The 26548-nt window shown below is 39.8% G+C and overlaps 1 protein-coding gene across 1 annotated transcript in view; it reads left to right on the forward strand.

Moving 5' to 3' along the window:
* Nucleotides 1-26548, forward strand: part of MYH15 (myosin heavy chain 15) — a 189304-nt gene that overhangs the window by 134009 nt on the left and 28747 nt on the right. Inside the window, 8 exon segments of the mRNA XM_059919993.1 lie at nt 712-838; nt 15282-15399; nt 17781-17978; nt 21509-21652; nt 21654-21739; nt 21742-21846; nt 23955-24037; nt 24040-24081. Coding sequence (XP_059775976.1) covers nt 712-838; nt 15282-15399; nt 17781-17978; nt 21509-21652; nt 21654-21739; nt 21742-21846; nt 23955-24037; nt 24040-24081 — 903 coding nt within the window.

Below are 26548 nucleotides of genomic sequence, written 5' to 3' on the forward strand. Positions count from 1 at the left end.
TCAAACATGAACAACCAATTCTGAGAAGTTAGAGTGTGGGATTGAAATGTTAACTCAACAGGGTAATCAGGAACCTGCAGCCTTTGTGATTGGGAGGGTCCAGTTGTTTTGACAGTTTAAATTTCTGTTATTGTGCTACTGCAGCTCAGATCTATCTGCTTTCTCCTATCCTTCTTGGTCAGCCCTTTGGATTTCCTTCCTTCCTCCTCCACCTCTTCCCATCTTTCCTTTCCCTTCCCTCTGAGCCTACCCCCTTGTTAACTGAGCTCCTAATATGTGCTAGACACTATTCAAGGCACTGGGGGTATAATCTGTGATTAGATGGAATCTCTACCCTCATGAAACATATTCTAGCAGGAAAGAAAGATGGTTAAATATATAATACAATGTCAGGAAGTGATTATGTACTTCATCACTGACACGTTTTCTTCTTCAGAAAAGCAATGAATGCTAGAGAGGGTCCCCAATACCCGAAGAGTCGTTTCTCCATTAATACCTATAATCTGAAAAGTTTGGGCCTCTGAGGGGCCCAGACCCTGAGTGTATTGTGCTTTCCTAAATTAGAAGACATGGTTTCCCCATGCTGGCTGTGGCTTTCAGGGCAGAGGAGAGCACAAGGGTCCCGGGAACCACCCCTCCCCTCCTTCCTTATGCAGCTAATTCAGCATGGTCTCTATAAACCATGTCCAATCTTTCCTTCTCAACTTGTAGGGTAATGCTGAGAAGCTCTGTAGTCTGTATGAGGAGCACTTGAATGAAGCAAATGCAAAACTAGATGAAGTGACTCAGTTGGCAAATGATCTGACAGCACAGAAAACAATGCTACAGAGTGAAAATGGTAAGTAAACTTTCAGTGCTGCTTCACTTATGAGTCTCAATCCAGCAGACTGGTAGAGAGACCACTGAAATGGTGAAACAGTTATTGAGCCTGAGTGGGCACTTAAAAATTCTAGGGGACAAATGAGGCCCTTGATGTTACCTTGTCCACAGACATGCTCTTGTCTGGGAAGGATCACCTCTGTACCACCTTGGGAGTCCCCGCCCAGGTCTCTTCCATGAAGGGGAAATGCAATATGCAGTTGACTGGAGCAAGTTTCAAGATCAAAGGATGGTAGGGGCTGTCCACACAGTCTATAAACATGCCTCTTTATCACATCTACCTCATTGAAATAGGCATTTTTCCTCATTTTCAATAATGAGCCCACACCTCTTTTTTTATATTTAAATTTATTTAAATTTATTTTTTTAATTGAAGTATAGGTAATTTACAATGTTGTGTTGGTTTCAAGTGTACAACAAAGTGATTCGGTTATACATATATATGTATTCTTTTTCAGATTCTTTTGCATGGTAGGTTATTACAAAATACTGAGTATAGTTCCCTGTGCTATACAGTAGGTCCTTGTTGTTTACCTATTTTATATATAGTAGTGTGTGTATGTTAATCCCAAACTCCTAATTTATGTCCCTCCCCCATCCCTGCTATCCCCTTTGGTAACCATAAGTTTGTTTTCTATGTTTTCTATGTCTGTGAGTCTACTATTTGTTTTGTAAATAAGTTCATTTGTATCATTTTTTAAAAATTCCACACATAAGTGATATCATATGATATTTGTCTTTCTCTCTCTGACTTACTTCACTTAATATTATAATCTCTAGGTCCATACATGTTGCTGCAAATGGCATTATTTCATTCTTTTTTATGGCTGAGTAATATTCCATTGTGTATACACATATATATATACACACACATCACAGCTTCTTTACCCATTCATTTGTGGATCGACATTTAGGTTGTTTCCATGTCTTGGCTATTGTAAATAGTGCTGCTATGAACGTTGGTTTTCTCTAGATATATGGCCAGGAGTGGGATTGCTGGATCATATGGTAATTCTTTTTTTAGTTTTTCAGACACCTCCATACTGTTCTCCATAGTGGCTGCACCAGTTTACATTCCCACCAACAGTGTGGGAGGGTTCCCTTTTCTCCATACCCTCTCCAGCATTAATTGTTTGTCGACTTTTTGATGATGACAGTTCTGACTGGTGTGACGTGATACCTCATTGTAGTTTTGATTTGCATTTCTCTAATAATTAGTGAAACTGAGCATCTTTTCATGTGCCTGTTGGCCATCTGTATGTCTTCTTTGGAGAAATGTCTATTTAGGTCTTCTGCCCATTTTTTGTTTGGGTTGTTTGTTTTTTTGATATTAAGCTGTATGAGCTGTTTATATATTTTGGAAATTAATACCTTGTGGGCCACATTGTTTGCAAATATTTTCTCCCATTCTGAGAGTTGTCTTTTTCCTTTGTTTCTGGATTCCTTTGCTGTGCAAAAGCTTTTAAGTTTAATTAAGTCCCGTTAATTTATTTTTGTTTTTATTTCCTTTACCCTAGGAGACAGATGCAAAAAGATACTTCTGTGATTTATGTCAAAGTGTGTTCTGCCTATGTTTTCCTCTAGGAGTTTTATAGTATCCAGTATTACATTTAAGTCTTTAATCGATTTTGAGTTTATTTTTGTGTATAGTGTTAGAGAATGTTCTAATTTCATTCTTTTACATGTAGCTGCCCAGTTTTCCCAGCACCACTTCTTGAAGAGACTGTCTTTTCTCCATTGTATATTCTTGCCTTCTTTGTCATAGATTAATTGACTGTAGTATGTGGGTTTTCTTCTGGGCTTTCTCTCCTGTTTCATTGATCCAGATGTCTGTTTTTGTGCCAGTACCATACTGTTTTGATTACTGTAGCTTTGTAGTATAGTCTGAAGTCAAGGCACATGATTCCTCCAGCCGTGTTCTTCTTTCTCAAGATTGTTTTGGCTATTCAGGGTCTTTTGTGTTTCCATACAAATTAAAAAACTTTTTGTTCTAGTTCTGTGAAAAATGCCACTGGTAATTTGATAGGGATCACATTGAATCTGTAGATTGCCTTGGGTAATATGAACCCACACCTCTTTTTTACACTCAGTAAAAGCCATAGTCTGTACAATGGCCTACAAGGGTCAGATGCTTGGACCCCATTATCTCTCTGACTTCTTCTACTTTCTCTTCTCTCATTCTGCCTTTGTCACTTTGACCTTTTGCTGTGTTTTGAACATACCATGCACACTCCCACCCTAGAGTCTTGCCCTGACTATTTCTTCTGCCCAGAACACCCTATTAATTCAGCAAAGACTTAAAGATGAGGGTTAATCAAATAGATCTGGGGGGAGTCAGGATAGGCCTTGTTGGGAAGGTGACATTTGAGTGCTCTCAACCAGTTTTCTCCATGTGCTTCTGTTTTCATAGCATTTAATACCTTCAAAGAAGCTACATGCTTGACATAATAAATAAGTCTGTCGTGTCTCCACCTGCCAGAATGTAAACTACACAAGGGCAGGGGTCTTTGTTTTGATCACTGATTTTTGTCAGTCATCTGGAACAATGCCTGCCACTTATTGGAGATCCACAAACATTTGATCAATTGAAAGTAGAACAATGTTCCGTTGACTTATTCTTAGCTATCAAACACTATTGTTAGTGAGATATTTTTCCTATATTTTACACGGTGGCAATCTATTTAAGGTTTTTCTTTTTCAATTTGTCATGAGCTTTTTTGTGTCTTGAATACTCAGTCATTTATAAGAGTGCTTCTAATCCATCAAGTAGATGGACAATGGTTACTTCATCTTGCCCTGTAACTTGCTTGTCTGCTGTGAACAGCATGTGGCTAGCTGTTTGTCTGTAATTAGAATTATTTTTTGTAGTATATTCCCAAAGATAGAATTCCTAGTTCAATGAAAATAAACAATGTGTTCTTGATGCCCAGAGGCACTCACTTTAAAACGAGAGTGAAAACCGTTTGTCCTTCTGCCTATGGACACCTCTGTTTCTAGATGTTAATCTAGAGTCAAAGCTAAATTAAAATGAACTGGCAAAATAACAAACCTGGAAATCTAGAAGAGGAAAGAGTTTTGGATTCTAGCAGGGACACTAAGTAGGACTCTTATGCTGGTGACAGGGTGTATCACACTTGACCTCATTACAAAACCCCCAATTTGATCTTCTGTGCCATTTACGATGTAGTCTGCATGGGGACTGTGCAGTTCAGAGACTAAGCTGGAGTATACCTTTATGTTCAGCTCTGAAGGTAGTATTGTATACAAGTTTTTTCATAGGCCTTGCCTACCTCCCTCTACCTATTGGCATTAATTTACTACTCACTTTTTTGATGAGGAAATTGGTGGGTGAGTGAAATGAAAGTGGATCTGAGATGATAATTCTGCTTAGGATGCAGGACCTTTTATTTCCTCCTTTATTCTTAGCTTTACCTTTTGGCTTTTGTTCGAATTAAAATTTAAGTATATACCTATCCAAACCTCCCCTCCTCTCACTAGGTCTATGCTCCAGAATTTTTGCTGCTTTTTTTGCTACTATCACCAAAGTTTCTTTCTCATGCCCTGTCCTGTCCATTGATTATACTCTGCTTTCAAAGGAGGCCAACAGTAAATGTGATCAATTAAGCCATGTTAAGTGGGTCCTAATTCTATAAAATATGTGATATGTTTGTCTTTTTTTTTTTTTGTAACATCTTTATTGAAGTATAATTGCTTTACAATGGTGTGTTAGTTTCTGCTTTATAACAAAGTGAATCAGTTATACATATACATATGTTCCCATATCTCTTCCCTCTTGCATCTCCTTCCCTCCCACCCTCCCTATCCCACCCCTCTAGGTGGTCACAAAGCACTGAGCTGATCTCCCTGTGCTATGCGGCTGCTTCCCACTAGCTATCTATTTTACATTTGGTAGTGTATATATGTCCATGACACTATCTCACCCTGTCACATCTCACCCCTCCTCCTCCCCATATCCTCAAGTCCATTCTTTAGTAGGTTCGTGTCTTTATTCCCATCTTGCCACTAGGTTCTTCATGACCTTTTTTTTTTTTTTTTCCTTAGATTCCATATATATGTGTTAGCATACTGTATTTGTTTTTCTCTTTCTGACTTACTTCACTCTGTATGACAGACTCTAACTCCATCCACCTCATTACAAACACCTCCATTTCATTTCTTTTTATGGCTGAGTAATATTCCATTGTATATATGTGCCACATCTTCTTTATCCATTCATCTGTCGATGGACACTTAGGTTGCTTCCATGTCCTGGCTATTGTAAATAGACCTGCAATGAACATTTTGGTACATGACTCTTTTTGAATTATGGTTTTCTCAGGGTATATGCCCAGTAGTGGGATTGCTGGGTCGTATGGTAGTTCTATTTTTAGTTTTTTTAGGAACCTCCATACTGTTCTCCATAGTGGCTGTATCAATTTACATTCCCACCAACAGTGCAAGAGTGTTCCCTTTTCTCCACACCCTCTCCAGCATTTATTGTTTCTAGATTTTTTGATGATGGCCATTCTGACTGGTGTGAGATGATACCTCATTGTAGTTTTGATTTGCATTTCTCTAATGATTAATGATGTTGAGCCTTCTTTCATATGTCTGTTGGCCATCTGTATATCTTCTTTGGAGAAATGTCTATTTAGGTCTTCTGCCCATTTTTGGATTGGGTTGTTTGTTTTCTTGTTATTGAGCTGCATGAGCTGTTTGTAAATCTTGGAGCTTAATCCTTTGTCAGTTGCTTCATTTGCAAATATTTTCTCCCATTCTGAGGGTTGTCTTTTTGTCTTGTTTATGGTTTCCTTTGCTGTGCAAAAGCTTTTAAGTTTCATTAGGTCCCATTTGTTTATTTGTGTTTTTATTTCCATTTCTCTAGGGGCTGGGTCAAAAAGAATCTTGCTGTGATGTATGTCATAGAGTGTTCTGCCTATGTTTTCCTCTAAGAGTTTGATAGTGTCTGCCCTTACACTTAGGTCTTTAATCCATTTTGAGTTTATTTTTGTGTATGGTGTCAGGGAGTGTTCTAATTTCATACTTTTACATGTACCTGTCCAATTTTCCCAGCACCACTTATTGAAGAGGCTGTATTTTCTCCACTGTATATGCTTGCCTCCTTTATCAAAGATAAGGTAACCATATGTGCGTGGGTTTACCTCTGGGCTTTCTATCCTGTTCCATTGATCTATATTTCTGTTTTTGTGCCAGTACCAAACTGTCTTGATTACTGTAGCTTTGTAATATAGTCTGAAGTCAGGGAGCCTGATTCCTCCAGCTCCATTTTTCATTCTCAAGATTGCTTTGGCTATTCGGGGTCTTTTGTGTCTCCATACAAATTGTGAAATTTTTTGTTCTAGTTCTGTGAAAAATGCCAGTGGTAGTTTGATAGGGATTGCATTGAATCTGTAGATTGCTTTGGGTAGTAGAGTCATTTTCACAATGTTGATTCTTCCAATCCAAGAACATGGTATATCTCTCCATCTATTTGTATCATCTTTAATTTATTTCATCAGTGTCCTATAATTTTCTGCATACAGGTCTTTTGTCTCCTTAGGTAGGTTTATTCCTAGATATTTTATTCTTTTTGTTGCAGTGGTAAACGGGAGTGTTTTCTTAATTTCACTTTCAGATTTTTCATCATTAGTATATAGGAATGCAAGAGATTTCTGTGCATTAATTTTGTATCCTGCTACTTTACCAAATTCATTGATTAGCTCTAGTAGTTTTCTGGTGGCAGTTTTAGGATTCTCTATGTATAGTATCATGTCATCTGCAAACAGTGACAGATTTACTTCTTCTTTTCCGATTTGGATTCCTTTTATTTCTTTTTCTTCTCTGATTGATGTGGCTAACACTTCCAAAACTATGTTGAATAATAGTGGTGAGAGTGGGCAACCTTGTCTTGTTCCTGATCTTAGTGGAAATGGTTTCAGTTTTTCACCATTGAGGACAATGTTGGCTGTGGGTTTGTCATATATGGCCTTTATTATGTGGAGGAAAGTTCCCTCTATGCCTACTTTCTGCAGGGCTTTTATCATAAATGGGTGTTGAATTTTGTCAAAAGCTTTCTCTGCATCTATTGAGATGATCATATGGTTTTTCTCCTTCAGTTTGTTAATATGGTGTATCACGTTGATTGGTTTGCGTATATTGAAGAATCCTTGCATTCCTGGAATAAACCCCACTTGATCATGGTGTATGATCCTTTTAATGTGCTGTTGGATTCTGTTTGCTAGTATTTTGTTGAGGATTTTTGCATCTATGTTCGTCAGTGATATTGGCCTGTAGCTTTCTTTCTTTGTGACATCTTTGTCTGGTTTTGGTGTCAGGGTGATGGTGGCCTCGTAGAATGAGTTGGGGAGTATTCCTCCCTCTGCAATATTTTGGAAGAGTTTGAGAAGGATAGGTGTTAGCTCTTCTCTAAATGTTTGATAGAATTCACCTGTGAAGCCATCTGGGCCTGGGCTTTTGTTTGATGGAAGATTTTTAATCACAGTTTCAATTTCAGTGCTTGTGATTGGTCTGTTCATATTTTCTATTTCTTCCTGGTTCAGTCTCGGTAGGTTGTGCATTCCTAAGAATCTGTCCATTTCTTCCAGGTTGTCCATTTTATTGGCATATAGTTGCTTGTAGTAATGTCTCACGATCCTTTGTATTTCTGCAGTGTCAGTGGTTACTTCTACTTTTTCATTTCTAATTCTATTGATTTGAGTCTTCTCCCTTTTTCTCTTGATGAGTCTGGCTAATGGTTTATCAATTTTGTTTATCTTCTCGAAGAACCAGCTTTTAGTTTCATTGATTTTTGCTATTGTTTCCTTCATTTCTTTTTCATTTATTTCTGATCTGGTCTTTATGATTTCTTTCCTTCTGCTAGCTTTGGGGTTTTTTTGCTCTTCTTTCTCTAATTGCTTTAGGTGCAAGGTTAGGTTGTTTATTCGAGATGTTTCCTGTTTCTTGATGTAGGCTTGTATTGCTATAAACTTCCCTCTTAGAACTGCTTTTGCTGCGTCCCATAGGTTTTGGGTCGTTGTATCTCCATTGTCATTTGTTTCTAGGTATTTTTTGATTTCCCCTTTGATTTCTTCAGTGATCACTTCGTTATTAAGTAGTGTATTGTGTAGCCTCCATGTGTTTGTATTTTTTACAGATCTTTTCCTGTAATTGATATCTAGTCTCATAGCGTTGTGGTCGGAAAAGATACTTGATATGATTTCAATTTTCTTAAATTTACCAAGGCTTGATTTGTGACCCAAGATATGATCTATCCTGGAGAATGTTCCATGAGCACTTGAGAAAAATGTGTATTCTGTTGTTTTTGGGTGGAATGTCCTATAAATATCAATTAAGTCCATCTTGTTTAATGTATCATTTAAAGCTTGTGTTTCCTTATTTATTTTCATTTTGGATGATCTGTCCATTGGTGAAAGTGGGGTGTTAAAGTCCCCTACTATGATTGTGTTGCTGTCGATTTCCCCTTTTATGGCTGTTAGTATTTGCCTTATGTATTGAGGTGCTCCTATGTTGGGTGCATAAATATTTACAATTGTTATACTTTCCTCTTGGATCGATCCCTTGATCATTATATAGTGTCCTTCTTTGTCTCTTGTAATAGTCTTTATTTTAAAGTCTATTTTGTCTGATATGAGAATTGCTACTCCAGCTTTCTTTTGATTTCCATTTGCATGGAATATCTTTTTCCATCCCCTCACTTTCAGTCTGTATGTGTCTCTAGGTCTGAAGTGGGTCTCTTGTAGACAGCATATATATGGGTCTTGTTTTTGTATCCATTCAGCCAGTCTGTGTCTTTTGGTGGGAGCATTTAATCCATTTACATTTAAGGTAATTATCGATATGTATGTTCCTATTCCCATTTTCTTAAATATTTTGTGTTTGTTATCGTAGATATGTTTGTCTTAACCCCCTAATGCAGGGGTCCCTAACCGCTGGGCTGCGGTCCACAGCCTGTTACGAACCAGGTTGCACAGCAGGAGGTGAGTGGTGGGCGAGTGAGCGAAGCTTCATCTGCCTCTCCCCATCGCTTCCCATCACTCTCATTACAGCCTGAACCATCGCTTGCATTACCACCTGAACCATCCCCCCTGACCCCGTCCGTGGAAAAATCGTCTTCCACAAAACCAGTCCCTGGTGCAAAAAAGGTTGGGGACTGCTGCCCTAATGGATTGGCATTTCCCCAGAAAACTTTTAAATATGATGTGTCACCCAGAGCTTCTCAATTTTGGTCTGTGCAACCCCAGCAATTGTCAAGACTCTTTTAGGGGAACTAAGTAAGGGGTTAGAACTATTTCATTCTAATACTAAGATGCTGTTTGCTTTTCAAATTCTTTTGCCACTGTTATTGATGGTGCAAAAGCAATGACGATTAAAACTGCTGGAGCCTTATCACAAGCCGAGGCAGTAGCACCACACTGTAGTATTAATCATTGTATTCACTGGTACATACTCAACAGTTTAAAATAAAAATAGTCAGTTTTACTTAAGAATGTCTTTAATGAAACAGTAAAAATTAATTATACTACATCTCAACCCCGAGTATATATCTTTTTAATATTCTGTGTGACAAAACAAAAAGTATGCATAAAGCACTTCCATTTCATACTGAAGTAGGATGTGTGATTGTGCAAGTTCTGAGTTGAACTAGCAATCTTTTCAGGAAGAATCATATTTACTTGAAAGAACATTTGACAAACTATGCTTATTCAGACTTAGATAGTGCAGATATTTTCTCAAAAATGAACAAAGTGAGCCTGTCACTACAAGGAAAACAGCTGACAATATTTGTTGCCAATAATAAAAGTGGAGCTTTTAGGTAAAAAATTAGATTTCGGAAAACAGGTAGGTACCATCATAAGCTTGATGGCTCTCAATTCTTGAAGACTTTTCTTTTTTCTTCCTTTTTTATTGAAATATAGTTGACGTACAATATGATATTAGTTTCAGGTATATAACATAGTGATTCAACATTTATTTATATTTCAAATTGCTCACCACAATAAGTCTAGTAACCATCTGTCACTGTACAAAGTTATTTCAGTACCATTGACTCTATTCCCTATACTGTACATCATGTCCCCATGACTTACCTGTTTTATAACAAAAATAAGAAGTTTGTACCTCTTAATCCCCTTCACCTATTTCACTTAACCCTCCCACCCCCTTCCCCTCTGGCAACCACCACTTTGTTCTCTGTATCTATGAGTCTGTTTCTGTATTGTTTTGTTTGTTCTTTTTTTTTTTTTTTTTTTTTTAGATTCCACATATTAGTGAAATAATATGGTATTTGTCTTTGTCTGACTTATTTTATTTAGCATAATACCCTCTAGGCCCATCCATGTTATTGCAAATGACATAATTTCACTATTTTTTATGGCTGAGTAATATTCTATTGAATACACACACACACACACACACACACTGCATCTTCATTATTTATCTATTGAAAGACAACTTAGGTTGCTTCCATATCTTGGCTATTATAAATAATGATGCTATGGATATAGGGGTGCACATATCTTTTCAAATTAGTGTTTTTATTTTCTTCCAGTAAGTATCCAGAAGTGGAACTGATGGATTGTATAAGGTTTTAAATTTTTTTTAAGTTTTTAAGGAACCACCATACTGTTTCCATAGTGGTTGCTCCAATTTACAGTCCCATCAACAGTGCATAAGGGCTCCCTTTTCTCCACATTCTCACCAACACTTGTTATTTGTTGTCTTTTTGATGTATCCATTCTGACAGGTGTGAAGTGATATCTCATTGTGCTTTTGATTTGCATTTCCCTGATGATTAGTGATGTTGAGCATCTTCTCATGTGTCTGTTGGCCATTTGAATATCTTCCCTGGGGGAAAAAAATGTTTATTCAGGTCCTCTGCCCATTTTTATATCAGATGTTTTGTTTTGTTGATATTGAGTTGTGTGAATTCTTTGTATATTTTAGATATTAACCCCTTATTGTATATATCATTTGCAAATATCTTCTCCCATTCAGTAGGTTGTCTTTTCGTTTTGTGATGGTTTCCTTTGCTGCACCAAAGCTTTTTAGTTTGATTAGGTCCCATTAGTTTATTTTTACTTTTGTTTCCCTTGCCTGAGGAAAGAGATCCAAAAGCATATTGCTGAGACGAGTGTCAAAATGTATACAGTCTATGTTTTCTTCTAGGAGTTTTATAGTTTCAGGTCTTACATTTAAGTCTTTAAGTCATTTTGAATTTATTTTTGTGCATGGTGTGAGAAAATAGTCCATTTTGATTCCTTTCATTTAGCTTCCAGTTTTCCCAACACCATTTATTGAAGACTGTCTTTTCCCCACTGTATGTTCTTGGCTTCTTAGTTGTAAACTAACTGCCCATGTAAGTGTGCATTTATTTCTGGGCTCTCTATTCTGTTCCATCGAACTATGTGTCTATTTTTGTACTAGTATCATAAAGTTTTGATTACTGTAGCTTTGTAGCATAGTTTGAAATCAAGGAGTATGATACCTCCAGCTTTGTTCTTTCTCATGATTGCTTTGGCTATTCTGGGTCTTCTGTGGTTCTATACAAATTTTAGGGTTATTTGTTCTAGTTTTGTGAAAAATGCCAAAAATGTATTTTGATAGGGGTTACATTGAATCTGTAGATTGCTTTGGGTAGGAATATTTTAACAATACTAATTCTTCCAATCTATGAACATAGACTATCTTTCCATTTACTTGTATCTTCAGTTTCTTTCATCAGTGTCTTATAGTTTTCCAAGTACAGGTCTTTCACCTCCTTGGTTAAATTTAATCCTAGGTACTTTATTCATTTTGATGCAATTGTAAATGGAATTGTTTTCTTCATTTCTCTTTCTGATAGTTTGTTATTAGTGTACAGAAATCTAACTGATTCTGTATATTGATTTTGTATCCAGCAAATTTATTGAATTCGTTTATTGGTTCTAATAGTTTTTTGATGGAGTCTTTAGGGTTTTCTATGTATAGTATCATATCATCTGCAAATAGTGACAGTTTTATTTCTTCCTTTCCAATTTAGATGTCTTTATCTCTTTTTCTTTTCTGATTGCTATGGTTAGGACTTCCAGTACTGTGTAGAATAAAAGTGGCAAAAACGAATATCCTTGTTTTGTTCCTGATCTTTGAGCCATCTTCACCATTGAGTTTTCACCATTGAGTATTATGTTAGCTGTGCTTTTGTCATAGATGGTCTTTATTATGTTGAGGTATTTTCCCTCTATATGTTCTCTGTCTCTCTGTCTCTCTCTATGTCTTTCTCTCTCTCTCTCTCCCCTCCTTCTGGGACCTCTATAGCACAAATGTTAGTATGCCTGATGTTATCCCAGAGATCCCTTAAACTAATCTCTCTTAAAAAGAGAGATTTCTTTTTTGCTGTTATGATTGGGTGATTTCCAATACCTCATCTTCCAGATTGCTGATCTGTTCTTTGGGATCTTTTAATCTGCTGTTGATAACCTTAATGTGTTCTCATTTCAGTCACTGCAATCTTCAGTTCTGATTGGTTCTGTTATATTTTCTATATTTTTGTTGAAGTTCTCACTGAGTTCACCCCTTCTTCTCCTATGTTTGGTAAGCATCTTTGTGAGTATTACTTTGAATTCTTTTCTGATAAATTGCTTATCTCCATTTTGTTTAGTTCTTTTTCTGGAGTTTTGTCTTGTTCTTTCATTTGGAAAGTATTCCTTTGTCTCCTCGCTTTGCCTAACTCTTTGTGTTTCTTTCTATGTATTAGGTAGATCAGCTCCATATCCTAGTCTTGAGAGAGTGGCCTTATGTGTGGTACGATTCCCCATGGTCACCAGAGCCAGTTTTTCCCAGGGTTTCCCCTGTTTGGGCTGCATACACCCTCTTATTGTGGTTGGGCCACAATTGCTGTGGGCACACTGGTTGAGGGAGCTGGCCCCAGGCCTGGCTGGCTGCATAGCTTGGTTGTGACTGCTGTAGGTGTGCTGTGGATGGCACTGACCCCAAGTGGGAGCTCCTTGGAGGGCGTGCTGATGCTGGCCAAGGTGGCTCACCAGGTTGGATGGGGTAAGAGCCACTTTGGAGGGACACCAGTGCCAGCTTGTGCCACCTGCCCGATGGAGTGGACATGGAGTGGTTTTTGAGGGGCCTTCCAAGGTGGGTCCTCAAGGGAATGTTGGGGCAGTGTACACCGTGTTAGCTAGGTTGATTGAAAGTAACAGAAATGGTGCCCACCAGTCCTGGGCCAGCCAGCTATGTGGCAGAAGAGTTGAAAAAATAAAAATAAAAAGGTGCCCACAAGTGCTTCTGCCACTGGAGAAAGTTCTGCCAGATCCCTGCCTCTCCAAAATATGTCCTAATATTAGTCAATGAATTTCCTTCTTGTACGACGCAGGTGTTTTTCAAGCTGTTACCTCTCTATTGGGACCAAGAGCAAGTGAGTTTGTACACAAGCATTGTCTGCAGTTTCCTGCAGTCCTCTGGCTCTCCCGACCCTAAGCCCCATTGGTTTTCAAAGCCAGACATTACGGAGGCTTGTCTTCCCGGTGCAAGAACCCTGGGCTGGGGAGCATGATGTGGGGCTTGGACCCCTCACTCCTCAGTGGGGACCTCCACAGTTGTGATATCCCTCCCACTTATTAGTTGCCTTATCGGGGGTGTGGGCTCTGATTAGACCATGTCTCTGCCCTCTTACCCATTCCCCACATGGTCTTTTCTTTATAGCCTTAGTTGTAGAAGATCTGTTCTGCTAGTCTTTAGGTTGTTCTCAGAGATAGTTGTTCCATATGTAGTTGTAGTTTTGGTGTGTCCATGGGAGGAGATGAACTCAGGATCTTCTAACTCCCCCATCTTGAGCTGAACCTTAAAGGCTTTTCTTATGAGATAAGTGGTGATGTTAACAAATATGATTTTTAAAATATTTTGTGATGAAATGTGTTAACATTTGGAAAATCTGCATAATTCAGTAAACGTATACTTTTCAAATCACCACTGCTTGATGTTGCAAAATCATGTGTAGGTAAAAGATCTACTCAAAGTTGAAGACAGATGCATGAATTTTAATGTAACAGAATAAAAAATTCATTTATATGGATTATACCATTAACCCTTAAGAAACTTCTATTTGTTGAGTTTTGGTACAGTATCAAACAATAGTCACAATTATCTGAAAAGACTATAAAAACATATCTCCCTTTTCTAACTACTTATCTGTGAGAGGCTGGATTTCTTCATATGCTTCAACCAGAACAGTTGGGTTCTTCAACCAGCTGACTTTTATTAAGCCAGAGATTTTAAAAAATATAAAATAAGCGTATTTTTCTCACTAATTTTTTGTTTGTTTTGGAACATACAGTTTTCCCTCTAAAAATCATTGCTTCTGTTAACATGTCATTAAGATTTTTATTATTTTAAAATGAGTAAATACATACCTTAAATTTCTCTTTTAATTTCGAATACACTGTTAATATAAAACTCATATAAACAAAATCTCTGTGGGGTCCTCAAAATTTTTTAAGCATATAAAGTGTTCCTGAGACCAAAAAGTTTGGGAATTGCTGTTTTAACCCAAACACTCTTATGATGTTGAGAGTTTTAGAACTTGTTTGTAGCAAGAGGGGTGGGAATCATAAATATTTGGGGCTTTTATTATTGCACTAATTGCATAATAGAAGTAACTGCCTTTGCTCAGGATTGGCTCTGCTTTAATACCATTTCTAATAACCAAGGCATTTCTCACCTATCATTAATGGAATAAGCTAAGCTGGGAAAGTAGACTAGAGTGAAATAAAATTTACCCTTCTCTTGGTCACATTCTGTACCATTTAATGACGATTTCTAATATTTATTTAGCAATTCAGTCTACAAAGTACATTCACACTCATTTAATTTTCATTAACAATATTTTACTGCCATCCTCAATTTACAAATGAGGCAAAGAAGTTGTAATTATCTAAAAATCATATGGTCAGAAATTTGTAGAGCCACACATAGTAAACAAGGGAGCATGGCACAGAAGAAAGAATGCATTCCTCAGGATTAAAAGCTTAACTTGAATCTACATCCATTGCATAGCTAGTAACCAGGTTTGTGTCTCAATCACATTTAAGTCAGTTGCCATATTTTCCCTTCTGAAAAAGAGGTAACATAATACCTATGTTATCAAGTAGCTATAAAAATTAAACTAGATAATATATATAAAGTACTTGCTCTATGGAAGATTCTCAATAAATGGTAGCTCACTCTCAAGAGTTCGGGAAAGGATCATTGCCATGGTTTGCTGATAACTGGACCCTTGACTCTTTATAAATATCAAAAATATGTGGATCATATTAGTTGCTCTTAAGCCAACAAGTTAAGTGGGAAAGGCAGTAGATAAGAAGACCATGATTAACTTATTTTGTGAAATCTTTTTGTAGGTGAGTTCCTAAAAAGGCTAGAAGAAAAGGAAGCTCTGATAAAACAACTTCCCAGGGAAAAGATTACCTTCGCTCTGCAGATTCAAGACCTGAAATGGCAATTGGCAGAAGAGACCAAAGTCATGCATCTATTATTTCTCACCAGGAGCTTGACTGTATGTTAAAAAAAAAAATAGTGCTTGCTAGGTCAGCCTGAATATCTTCTCATATAAAAGAAGGGGGGAAAGTGCCCTAGAAGTTATAGAAAAAGATGTGTTGGATCTTATACGTGCCAGGAAGGACTCTGGTCACTGAAGGAACATCCTCAGTAATTCAGATCGCTTCTCTAGTTTGTCGGATTTAGAGCAAACAAAGTATGTGTTTCCATCTTGCATTATTGCTAGAACAGAAAGTCAGCAAAGTTCTTTATGGGTCTTTGATTCTGAATTGCACAAAGAAGTGGAATTAAATAAAAGAGCAGGATAAAATGAATGGGGCTGGATTAGCTCAATATTATTTTCAAATTGTCAATATATTATAAATATTAGTCGTTATTAGTCATTTCTTCCCAAGAGAATATATAATGTTGCTAGCAGGTGACCACAGTGAAAGTGGTTCTTTAATGTTAAAGCATAGTGACTAAGATGAGAGATGGATTTTTGAGCCCTGGTATTCAAGTCTGTTCTTAGCTCATATTCAAGGCCTCTTTCTTACTAAGACCCCAAAGGACTTCACTTGTATATAATCTCACTGCATCTCTTCAGACTTCAGTTTTTAAATGTTTTATTTTATTCCTTCTACTCTCCTTATTTTCTATATCATATGTACATTTTCAAATTACTGTCATGATTTGTGCATCAGACATCATGCTAGACACTTCTCTCATGCCATCTAAACCTTCATATATAAGTCATATGAAACCGGTAGAATTATATTTTTTTACATGAAGTAAACAAGGCTTTGAGAAGACAACTCATCCAAGGTCATACAGCTGGTAGTATACTGTGAAGGAAGTTTAGCAGGTTGTGAAATGACTAGATTTATAGTTTAGAAGATCTCTCTGGCTGACTTCCCAGTGGCTTCCAACTGGCATACAAGGCCCCCTTTCTTGGCTCCGGCCTCCTTTTGTGACCTTACCTTCCACAGCTGCTTCCGTCATTTACTCCCCTCCAGTCACCCTGGCCTCCTTGCTGCCCCTTATACAAGCTGCCATCATTCTGGCCTTAGGACATTTGTAACTGCTGTTCCCACTGTTTGAAGGCCCTTCCCCAAGGCCTTTGGGGGATGATGAGAAAGAACCAAACGTTCCTCATCATGTCAGTCTGTTTTATGTTCTCAGTGCTGTCAGCAATTTTATTTAGTAATTTTTGTACATGTTTGTTTTATATATCCTCGTACTCTTTTTAGCTCCTTTGGACAAAGGCTTTGTCTCCATCTCTTTTACTTCAGTTAACACTATTGCTTAGAACAGGCGTTTAATAAATATATATTAATTAAGAGGAAGGGTAGCAATTTGAAGCCAAGTTTCCCAGATTCCAAAGCCTGTGTCCTTCTTAGGGTCGCTGTGTATTATTGCTCCTCATTCACTGCCCAAAGGTGTCTGCCTGAGGCTGCCATTAACCAAGCCTTGTGCTTTCAGAGCTGCATCTACCTGAGAAGATGTTGTTTCCTAATTTGCATTAAGGACCCATGAGGGCTGGCAGTGACCTTGGTTCTTCACAGTAGACTAGGTTATCTCTTGGGAATGATGTTGCTAGGTTAACCAGACCACCCCTTAAGTGCCAGCAATAGTCATTAAACTGAGCTCTACTGTCCAGTAAATACAGTAGCCAGTACTACACTACAGGTGGCTACCTGAATTTAAATTGACATTAATTAAAATTAAATAAATTTGAAATTCAGTTTTGACTGAATTTGACCTTGTTTTGGGCACATTTTGAGTGTTTAACAGCCACGTGGCTAGTGGTTACCATATTGGCAGTGTACATATAGAATATTTTCATCACTATGGAAAGTTCTATTGGATAGTACTGTTTTAAAGTTTTAAAGTTTTTAGGGATTTACATGTGAAATAAAAGGTTTTGTTTTCCTTATGAATAGAATGAAAAGGCTAGACTAAGCTCATTGGTCCTTTCTAGTCCAAACAAGATCTAACTCTTGTATATTGCTAAATATAAATCTTATTACCTAAATGACAGTGAGTGGTCTTCTTGCTGCCTTTGCATTCTGCACTATTTCTAGAACTCCAGGCCTGTCTATTGTTGAAGCCCGCATAGTCAGGCTGGCATTTCCCTAAATAGAACGCTCTTCCTTGTTTTAACGGCAGCAATTAGATACTCTCTCCTTTCTCTTCTTGTCCCAAATTCTCTCCCTGGTGTCATCTTACGAGGTTCAGGTTCAGCTTGCCTTTGTGACAGGTGGTTATTAACCTTATCTAAAAACGATGATGTCACCTCCAAGCCTTTCATCGTTTGTTAATGGCCGTGGTGCCTTTTTGTAACACGTGTTGTGTCCCCTACGGTCACAGAGCGCCCTGGCCTAGGCCGTGAAGTCGGCCAAGCGTGACTGTGACCTTCTACGAGCGCAGTACCAGGAAGAGCAAGAGGCCAAGGCTGAGCTGCTCCGGGCCCTGTGCACAGGCGATGCTGAAATGGTGAAGTGGAGAACCAAGTGTGAAGACGACACCATCCGGAGCACTGAGGACTTGGAGGACGCCGAGTGAGTGGGGCAGGGCTGCACAGAGGACTCGGAGAACGGTGACTTTGTCTTCGAGGCCACATGTGTTCACTAAGCTAATCGTCACCAAGTGTGTGAACTAGCCCAAGACCAAAGCTGAAAACAGCCACCACTGGCAAGAAGCACATGCTCTAGAGGGGTTCAAAAATGAAAATTATAATACAGAGTGACAAAGACTAGAGAGAGGTCCTGGGGAAAAAAAGAGGTTCTTTCTAGGGGTACAAGGGAAGTCTTCATAGATGTGACTTTGAACTAGGGTTTGAAAGTAGGCTAGCACGAAAATCCTGTGTTTCATTTGGAACACCCAAATAATGGAGTCCGTGTGTGTACATGTCTCCGTACATTAAAGTCATCATGTCTCTGGTCTACAACTTGTAGACTACAAAGTGGTCTGTGAAGATGGACAGGGGCAGCTGGAAACGTATTAGGACTTGTCATCCTGCCTATGGGACAAAGCTTTCTTTGAAAAGAAAGTGCCTTTGGGCCACCTCTAAGGTTAGGATATTGATTTTATAGCCAACACTACATAAAGGCTTTAGAAGTTCTTCTCAGGAACTACAGAAGTTTGGGGCCCACATGAATCAAGACTTAGTACCAGGACGTAGTTCTAAAGCATTTTGCTCAGAGGTCAAAGGACTGTGTGTCTTTGAGAGAAAGTGTCAAACCGTCCCCAGCTTATAATCATTAAAGGTTGACTCAAAAGAGTGTATCCCTGGCTTGGTAGCTTGGCAGAAATTCAGGGCAGATCAATACATTTCTCTTTAGCATCAACCAAAAATATTATTTTTTCAGTTCTTCACCTAAATCTTTGAAAGGCATTGCTGGGCACGTGCTGAACAGCTGCTGTGTTCTGTCCCTGAAGGGGTACCAAGCAATCTGTCTCTGTAGCCACAGTAACTTAAAAAGGGCTTTGGGATGACAGATACTAAAAATACCTGCAGTAAATGTGTTAAAAACTCTGGACTGCAGAAAAGTGGGGCTTTGAACTGAAATGGCGCCTCATATCCAAAATATGGCATTCGCTTCTAAAGTAAGATTTATTTTTTCCTAATAATTGAAGAATTCTGGTGAAAGTGTCTACCAGTCACTCTGTTTGAAGGTTTCTTAGGGAGGGACAGAAAAGAGGGAAAGTATATAGGTTACTTATGACCACATGGATTTGTTGGAACTAACAAATTGTGGTCCTGTAGTACATGACAGCTAAAGAGAAATGATGGGCAAATGAGAAAATATCCAAAGACTTTTTTATTTTTTTGCTTTAAACTTAGTTGAACATCAAATAAATAAAGCATTGTCTGTATTATGATTTCCCACTAAAACCCCTAAGGGATGTGGAACTGCAAAAAAATCTAGGATTCCATTTTTTTTAATTGGAAAGTTGAGGATCTGTCTACTTAGATTTCCAGGCTGGGGTTCACATGATGAGTTAGTTTAGTGGAATCAAGCTCCCCTGAGACCCCATTTACTGCTTCTGAGTTCCCCAAGGATAGGGATCTGATTTCTGCATCTCCCACACCTTCTTTCATATTCTAGGAAACTGCATAGGTGCTTCTGGTTGGCAAGTTGAGGAGCAAAATTGTAGCTGGTAGTAAATGTAGAACAACATTATCAGTCAAATGAAGGTGATCAATTGTCCAGTTTGCCCTGGACTTGCCAAGTTTGAGCACTGATAGCACCATGTCCTGGTACAACCCCTCAGTCCCCCAGCAGTTGGTCACCCAAAGTAAAATTCCCATTTTCTGGTTCCAGTTGAGCATTTCTAAAGTAGTTAAAATATGTGTAATTATTTTACAAGACTCCTGTTTTAGGTGGGATAAAGCATCAGAATCTCCTTTTTTTTCTCCCTTATTGAGATATAATTGACATATACCATTGTGTAGGGTGTACAAGTAAGGTGTAAAATGTGATAATTTGTTATATGCACATGTTGAGAAATCTTTACCACAGCATGATTAGTTAACACTTCCTTTACCCCACTAAATTACCATTTTATTGTTGTTATGGTGAGAACACTAGAGCTCTATTCTCATAGCAACTCTCACATATACAATACAGTATTATTATTATTTTTTTATAAATTTATTTATTTTATTTATTTTGGGCTGCGTTGGGTCTTCGTTGCTGCACGCGGGCTTTCTCTAGTTGTGGCAAGCGGGGGCTACTCTTCGTTGCGGTGCGCAGGCTTCTCATTGCGGTGGCTTCTCTTGTTGCAGAGCACAGGCTCAGCAGTTGGGGCTCATGGGCTCCAGAGCACAGACTCAGTAGTTGTGGTGCACGGGCTTAGCTGATCCTCGGCGTGTGGGATCTTCCCGGACCAGGGCTCGAACCCGTGTGCCCTGCATTGGCAGGCGGATTCTTTAACCACTGCGCCACCAGGGAAGCCCACAATACAGTATTATTAATGATAGTCACCATGTGGTACAGCAGAATCTCTTCTTACCAGTTAAGAAAGATGAAGCAAAGATGTGAAGTGACTATGGTTAGAAAGCCAGTGAGCAAGGAGTACTTGTTAGAGCCCAGGTCTTTCTTAGACACTGAGCACAGATTGGTTTTTGCAGGATTCCACCAAAAGGGGGCTTTATGAGCACCCCGCTGTGTTGGGCTGCTGTGTGGAACATGTTAATTCCTGAGGATCTTTTTCTGTTTAATAACTGTAGATTGGAAAAAGCTTTGGTACATACAGTACCTTTCATCTAAGAGGTGTGATGAATGAGTAAGAATGGAACTGCCAGTGTCCCTGCGGGAGACGGGAGCAAGAGAACACTTTGCATCCATAAGGAAGCGTATGAGCCTTGTAAGGACGGTAGAGGAAGCATTTTAATAAGCCACTGCATCTCAGAGGATTCTGGAGGGAGGACAGACAGGGGCTAAAGTACCCCCGACAGCAGTAGGACCTGATAAGTGAGCATAACGCTGGGCTGGATGTGGGTATATAAATTTGGGAAGAGGAGCTGAGATGGAGAAGAAATTCAGAGAAAAGATAATTCGGGCATGTTTAGGAGTCCCATGATGAGAGGGGGAGACAGTGAGCGGGAGAGAGCCAAAGAAGGCTCCTTGGAAGCAATAAAGCCAAGGAGCTCTTTAGAGACTAGACGAGCCCTAAGACTTTTAACGGTTGCTTACTGTCGGGTGTTCAGTACCATCTTCCTCTTTCTCCCATTTCTTATGAAGTCTTCGCTAAAATCTGTATTGCTCACTTAAGGTTCAGGGGAAGCAGATACTTACAGGGATTCAGAGGTTCTGAGTTTCAAGTCCAGGTTGGCAAAGGGTGGGGGGAAATAAAGGACATGTGGACACAGATGCCAGAGTGTGGTGGTCAGCAGACATCTGGGTTCCACAGGCACAAGGAGGTCATTGTCAGACACAAGCTGCTTCCCCTTCAGACTATGAAGCCACCCTCAGGGTCCCCCCCCCCCCTCATTTGTACCCGAGTGCTGTGTTTAATAAGGACACACTGCACGGGCTCTCTGAGGGTTATGGCTTCACTCGCCCTTTGGACCTCCCCTTCTCAGGAGGAAGCTGGCAATTCGGTCGCAGGAGGCTGCCGCAGCCATGGGGGTGGCCCATGCCAGAAGGGCCTCCCTGGAGGGGGCCAGGCTCCGACCGCAGCTCGAGCTCGGGGACACCCTGTCGCGTGATGGAAAGGCGCGCTGCGCGGGACCGGCAGCAGCGCCGCTTCGACACGTGCCTGCACGGCTGGAGGCGGGGGCACGAGGAGCCTCAGGCGACGCCGGGCGCCTCGCAGAGGAGGCCCGGGCCCTCAGCGCCCAGCTCCCCGAGCTCAGGCGCACCTGCGAGGAGAGCGCCGCGAGCCAGCGGACCCTCCGGAGGGAGGACAGGAACCTGACGGGTACGTTGCCCTGGGAACCGGAGCAGGGGCCCCGGGGGACCCTGCGCCAAGGGCAAGGGTGCCTCGATGCGCAGAAACCTCAGCATCGTCACGGCCTCGCTCGGGTCTTTGCCGTTTTGAATACTAACTTTGGATTTTTTTTTTTTAACTACAGATACTATTTTCATTAAAGGAGTTCTAAAAATACGAGTACTTTCCTAACTTTAGCCCCAGTTCCTGTCAGTAAAGGAAGCCTATTAAGAATTTCTTTATATCCATAAACTGCATAATATGCGTGCAGGTATTTTTTACTTAAATTACACATTATTCTATACCTTTTACTTTTTCCATTTATTAACTTATTTTCGAATTTAACAAGTATTTCCATAGCCCATACTACGTGCCAGGCACTGTTCTATATATAACTATTCATTGTTTAATTCTCAGAACAGCCTTATGTGTTAGTTTATCTGTAAAATGCAGATTAGGTTGAGTCATTTAAGGTTAAGAACTTGGCCAAATTCACATTTGATAAGTAGCAGATCTGAGGTTTGAGCCCAGCCAGCTTGATTCCGGCATATACACACTTAACTACGGGCTCTGCCACCTCCCATGTGCCTGTAGCTGGAGCCCTACCAAGTGACTGTAATTAGCGGCAGAGTGTTTTATGATAAGGCTGACTAACACGTTTAACTAGACCTTATTAATTTTAGATGAAATTTTTCACAGTTATAAATAATCCTATATTGTACATCCGTGTACAATGCGGACGTGTACAAATATTTCAGTAGGGTAGACTCCTAGAAATGAAATTGCTGGATTAAAGGAATGAATTTTCAAATTCTGAGATATTGCCCAGCAGCCCTTCAAAGAGGCTGCCAACTTATACCAGCACCAACAGTGATGTGCATTACAACCCGGAGATGCCCTGGGAGTAAGTTCATTACTATTGGAGGCATAAATGAAACTCGCTTTCTCTGTTGACCTACCCAGTCCATGAGCAAGCAGGTCACTGACTGGACCTGTGAGAGGTGCTGGAACAGTTAGAAAACTTTCATGGCGTCCGAACCACCTGGAGGGCTTGTTAAAACATGGTTGGCTGGGTCCCACCGTCAGAGTTTCTGATCCAGTAAGTCTAGGAGGGGGTCTAAGAGTTTGTATTTCTAACAAGTCCCCAAGCGAAGCTGGTGCTGTTTGTGTGGGGACCATACTTGCTCTGGGCTGGAGCCTGGGAAGAAGTCTTTTTCAAAAGTTCTCCGAGTGTTCTAAGGTATGGTCAGAGTAGAGAACCACTGCCTTGAGTTTTCTCCTGGGAGCCCCTCTTCTGGAGAGGCTTTATCAGAGAAGGATTTATTATTCACATGAGAATTGCCATCTCATGGGTTTGTTTTTGTAACTAAAAAATTCTTGTCACAGCCTATGCTAGCTGGGGATCTCAGAGCCAGAGGAGCAGTCAAGCTCTTGAATTCCTTCCACTGCCTCTGGACTGTGGGTAATTCCCAGAGTACTTGGCCCTGCTCCACACCTCTTAGGTTCTGGAGGCTTCCTTCACGGACAGGCAGAACTGACAATAACAGCGTCAGGTGGTGGAGGTTTTGTCACTTCTGGATGATGCCTTGCTCTTTCAGAGACTTGTGTTCATGAGAGGGTTCATGCATTGGCTTCTGGCAGACAATGACCCAGCTTATGCTGTAAGTTCCCATTCTGGTGTTGAGCAACAGCTGACACAGTGGCCACCACCAGTGTTGATAGCTAAGCTCTTCCACTGGAATAGTGATTCCAGGTCTGTGTCCTAGAGCCCCACCAGGCAATATCTGGCATGGCTCTGACAAGCAGGACCGCCATGTACAGTTGCACAGGTTGTTCAATGCACAATACTCTGAGAAGCACCATCCTCACCAGTTGTTGTAGGCAACTTGTGGCAGATGCCAAAAGAATACTTTGAAGAGGGAATTCTTTTTTCTAATTCAAACAAATGTCCCATATGTGCCAGCAGTGGCCTTGCCATCGAGTTACCAAGGATGGCATGACCAGGGTCCCAGTGGGCCTCTGGGAACAGTCTCTTGTGGCTGATATCATGGATCTGAGACTGGTTCTTTTCACTAACTTTGTTTTTCATCCTTCTCCAGAAGAGATTTCTAATCTGAAAAATCAGATGAAAGAAGGAAAGAAGAACTTAAGTGAAATGGAAAAGGTCAAGAAGTAGATTGAAAACAAGAAAAGACTGAAGTCCAAATGGCATTGGAAGAGGCCGAGGTATTACCTCCAGGGAGCAAAGCAGGCTTCCATCACTGTGACGGTGCAGAAGACCTGCATTCTAGTGACAGCAACAGCAACAACACACTTATAACCCTTGACCCTTATTCAGGGGTTAACTGCATGCTAGGCACTATGCCTGGTACTTTGTATGCACTATTTTATGTAATCACCCTAGCAAACTATTGTCCTCATTGTACAAATGAGGAAATCGAGGCTAGGGGAACAAGATAGACAATCGTGGATGCAAATCTCTTGATTATAAATAAAACAAGAACCATGTCTATCTTGTTCCCTAATTTATCCCCAGTACCTAGACCCTCACTACTCTAAACGTGGCCTGTGGACCGGTTGCATGGGCATCACCAGGGAGCTTGTTAGAAATTCAGACTCTCAGCCCTCTCCCCAGCTCTGTTGGATCAGAATCTGAATTTTAACAAGATCCCTGGGTGGTTCATATTTACCCTAACGTTTGAGAAGCACTGGACTAGAACATTGCCTGGCATACAGTAGAGGTTCAATAAATATTTGTTGAATGTTGAATAACTAAATATCCTCATACCTGCCCCTCTCTTTAAATAAAATCAGTCGAAACACTTTTTTTTTTTTTCCAAAAAAAACTTCAGGTAGTTTTAAAAATGAATTCAAAGCAATGTTCTCAAACATTTTTTGCTGAAAGCTCATCTTTGTGTGGGTTGTTTGACAGGAGTGTTTTCAGTGTTATGGATTAAAAGTTCAGGAAAGATCTCTGACTTTATCCCTAGGTGTGTGCTAGTGATTGAAAGGACCCCTGAGAAAATCTTTTTGCCAAAGAGGGTGAACTCAGAAGGAAGTTACCCTGTCACGGTCATTAATTAGTCAGCAAGGCCGACAAAGCCTCTTTTCTCCCAGCTGAATTTCATTTTCTTGACCTACCCTCTGACTAAGCACCCAGTCACATTAAAAATGCATTCCTCACCCACTCACCCTCCAACAGAGACAATAATTTTTAAAAGGCACAGCAAGTCCATTTCAGGCACGGGCCTTTTGAAAGGTGTGATAATGAAAAAATTAGACCCCAGAGGATTGCTCTGAGTCAAGCAATGTCTGATCAATTTATCTCACCACCACATTTCTGTAAGAAATCTACCAGACAGAAGATGTGTCAAATGGACCGCTCTTGACACAGCTCTTGTCTTTTTATGCAAATTGTTTTCTGAGGCCTTCTACATTTTATATAGAATCCTTTCAGTTGGCAGTGTGGTGTCCCCTAACAAGGCTGGTCCTCGTAAAGTGGGTGAACTTTGTCCCATTTACTTGCTCCTTTTGGTTCCCGTCGGTTCTCTGGCCACCCTGGCTAGGGACTTTCTAAAGCCACCACCTTAACCCAAAGAAGTAACTTTTATGGTAGAAATTTCAAGCAACGTGAGAAGCCAATGAGAACTGTGATTGGGCGGGGCAACTTTAGTCCTGTGTAACGTATAGACATCTTTGTACATTAAATTGACCTGCCCCGTTGAAGGTGAGATGGCTAAGGCCCCAGCGCTCATACCATTTAGTAGCACTAGATGGCGTTATATTCTATTCGCATTTTCTCAAGTTTTGTCTTCAGCTGCATCCATAAATACTTCATCAGTTTGGACATGTATTTGTAAAACTGGGTTATTTCTTTTCCTGAGTGAGCCTTTATGAGAAACGTTATCAGATTATTTTTGAAGTCACAAAACTCAAATTATCCCAGGTCACCTTCAAAGATTCACTTTCTCAGTGCATTCAAAAGGGTTAGAGGTGACAGTTTCCCCCTGAAGGAAGGGCATCATTCCCTCGGGGGAAATTGCTATACCGGCATTTGTTTTTTATTTATTTTCTTTTATATTGAAGTTAGTATTGAGAGAAAAGCAGCAAGGCTGTAAGCCATATTAAAGTCCCAACATCTTTCTTATTTTTATTTTGAAATTGCTATTCAGTTTTACCTTTTACTTTTGATGGTATGTGCTAAGCACTCCTCAGAAGAGGCTAGAAAAATTGCATTTGCCCTCAGGACTGTCTGCCAATGGTTAACTGACCAATAGATGGTGGTCACCCCTTGTGCCCTTTATAAATATCCTCCTCAGTATTCTCCAAGTGTTCTGTTTGTTTCTTTTATATGAATTTTGTCTTTGGAACAGGCTTTAAAGATTTAATCAAACCTACACTTTCAAACTTGAAACACCTTTATAACATCCCTGGCAGTATGTGCCTTGCCTATATTTAAATACTAAAAGGGGCAGGAGATTTCCCTGCCTGTCAAAGCAATCCATTTGAAGTAATAGTAGTAATTATGGTGATAATGGCTCACACCAAGCCTTATGTGTCAGGTACATCATAAATTCCTTTATTTGAGCTCTGTCCTGTTTCTTGCTCTCTGAATGCTTTCAACTTTTTTTCTATCCCCCTGTGATGTCCAGAAATAAATAAAAGTTTCCAGGGAGGAGTTATCACCTTCCTT

The sequence above is a fragment of the Balaenoptera ricei genome, chromosome 4, assembly GCF_028023285.1.
Source record: "Balaenoptera ricei isolate mBalRic1 chromosome 4, mBalRic1.hap2, whole genome shotgun sequence".
Taxonomy (NCBI): Eukaryota; Metazoa; Chordata; class Mammalia; order Artiodactyla; family Balaenopteridae; genus Balaenoptera; species Balaenoptera ricei.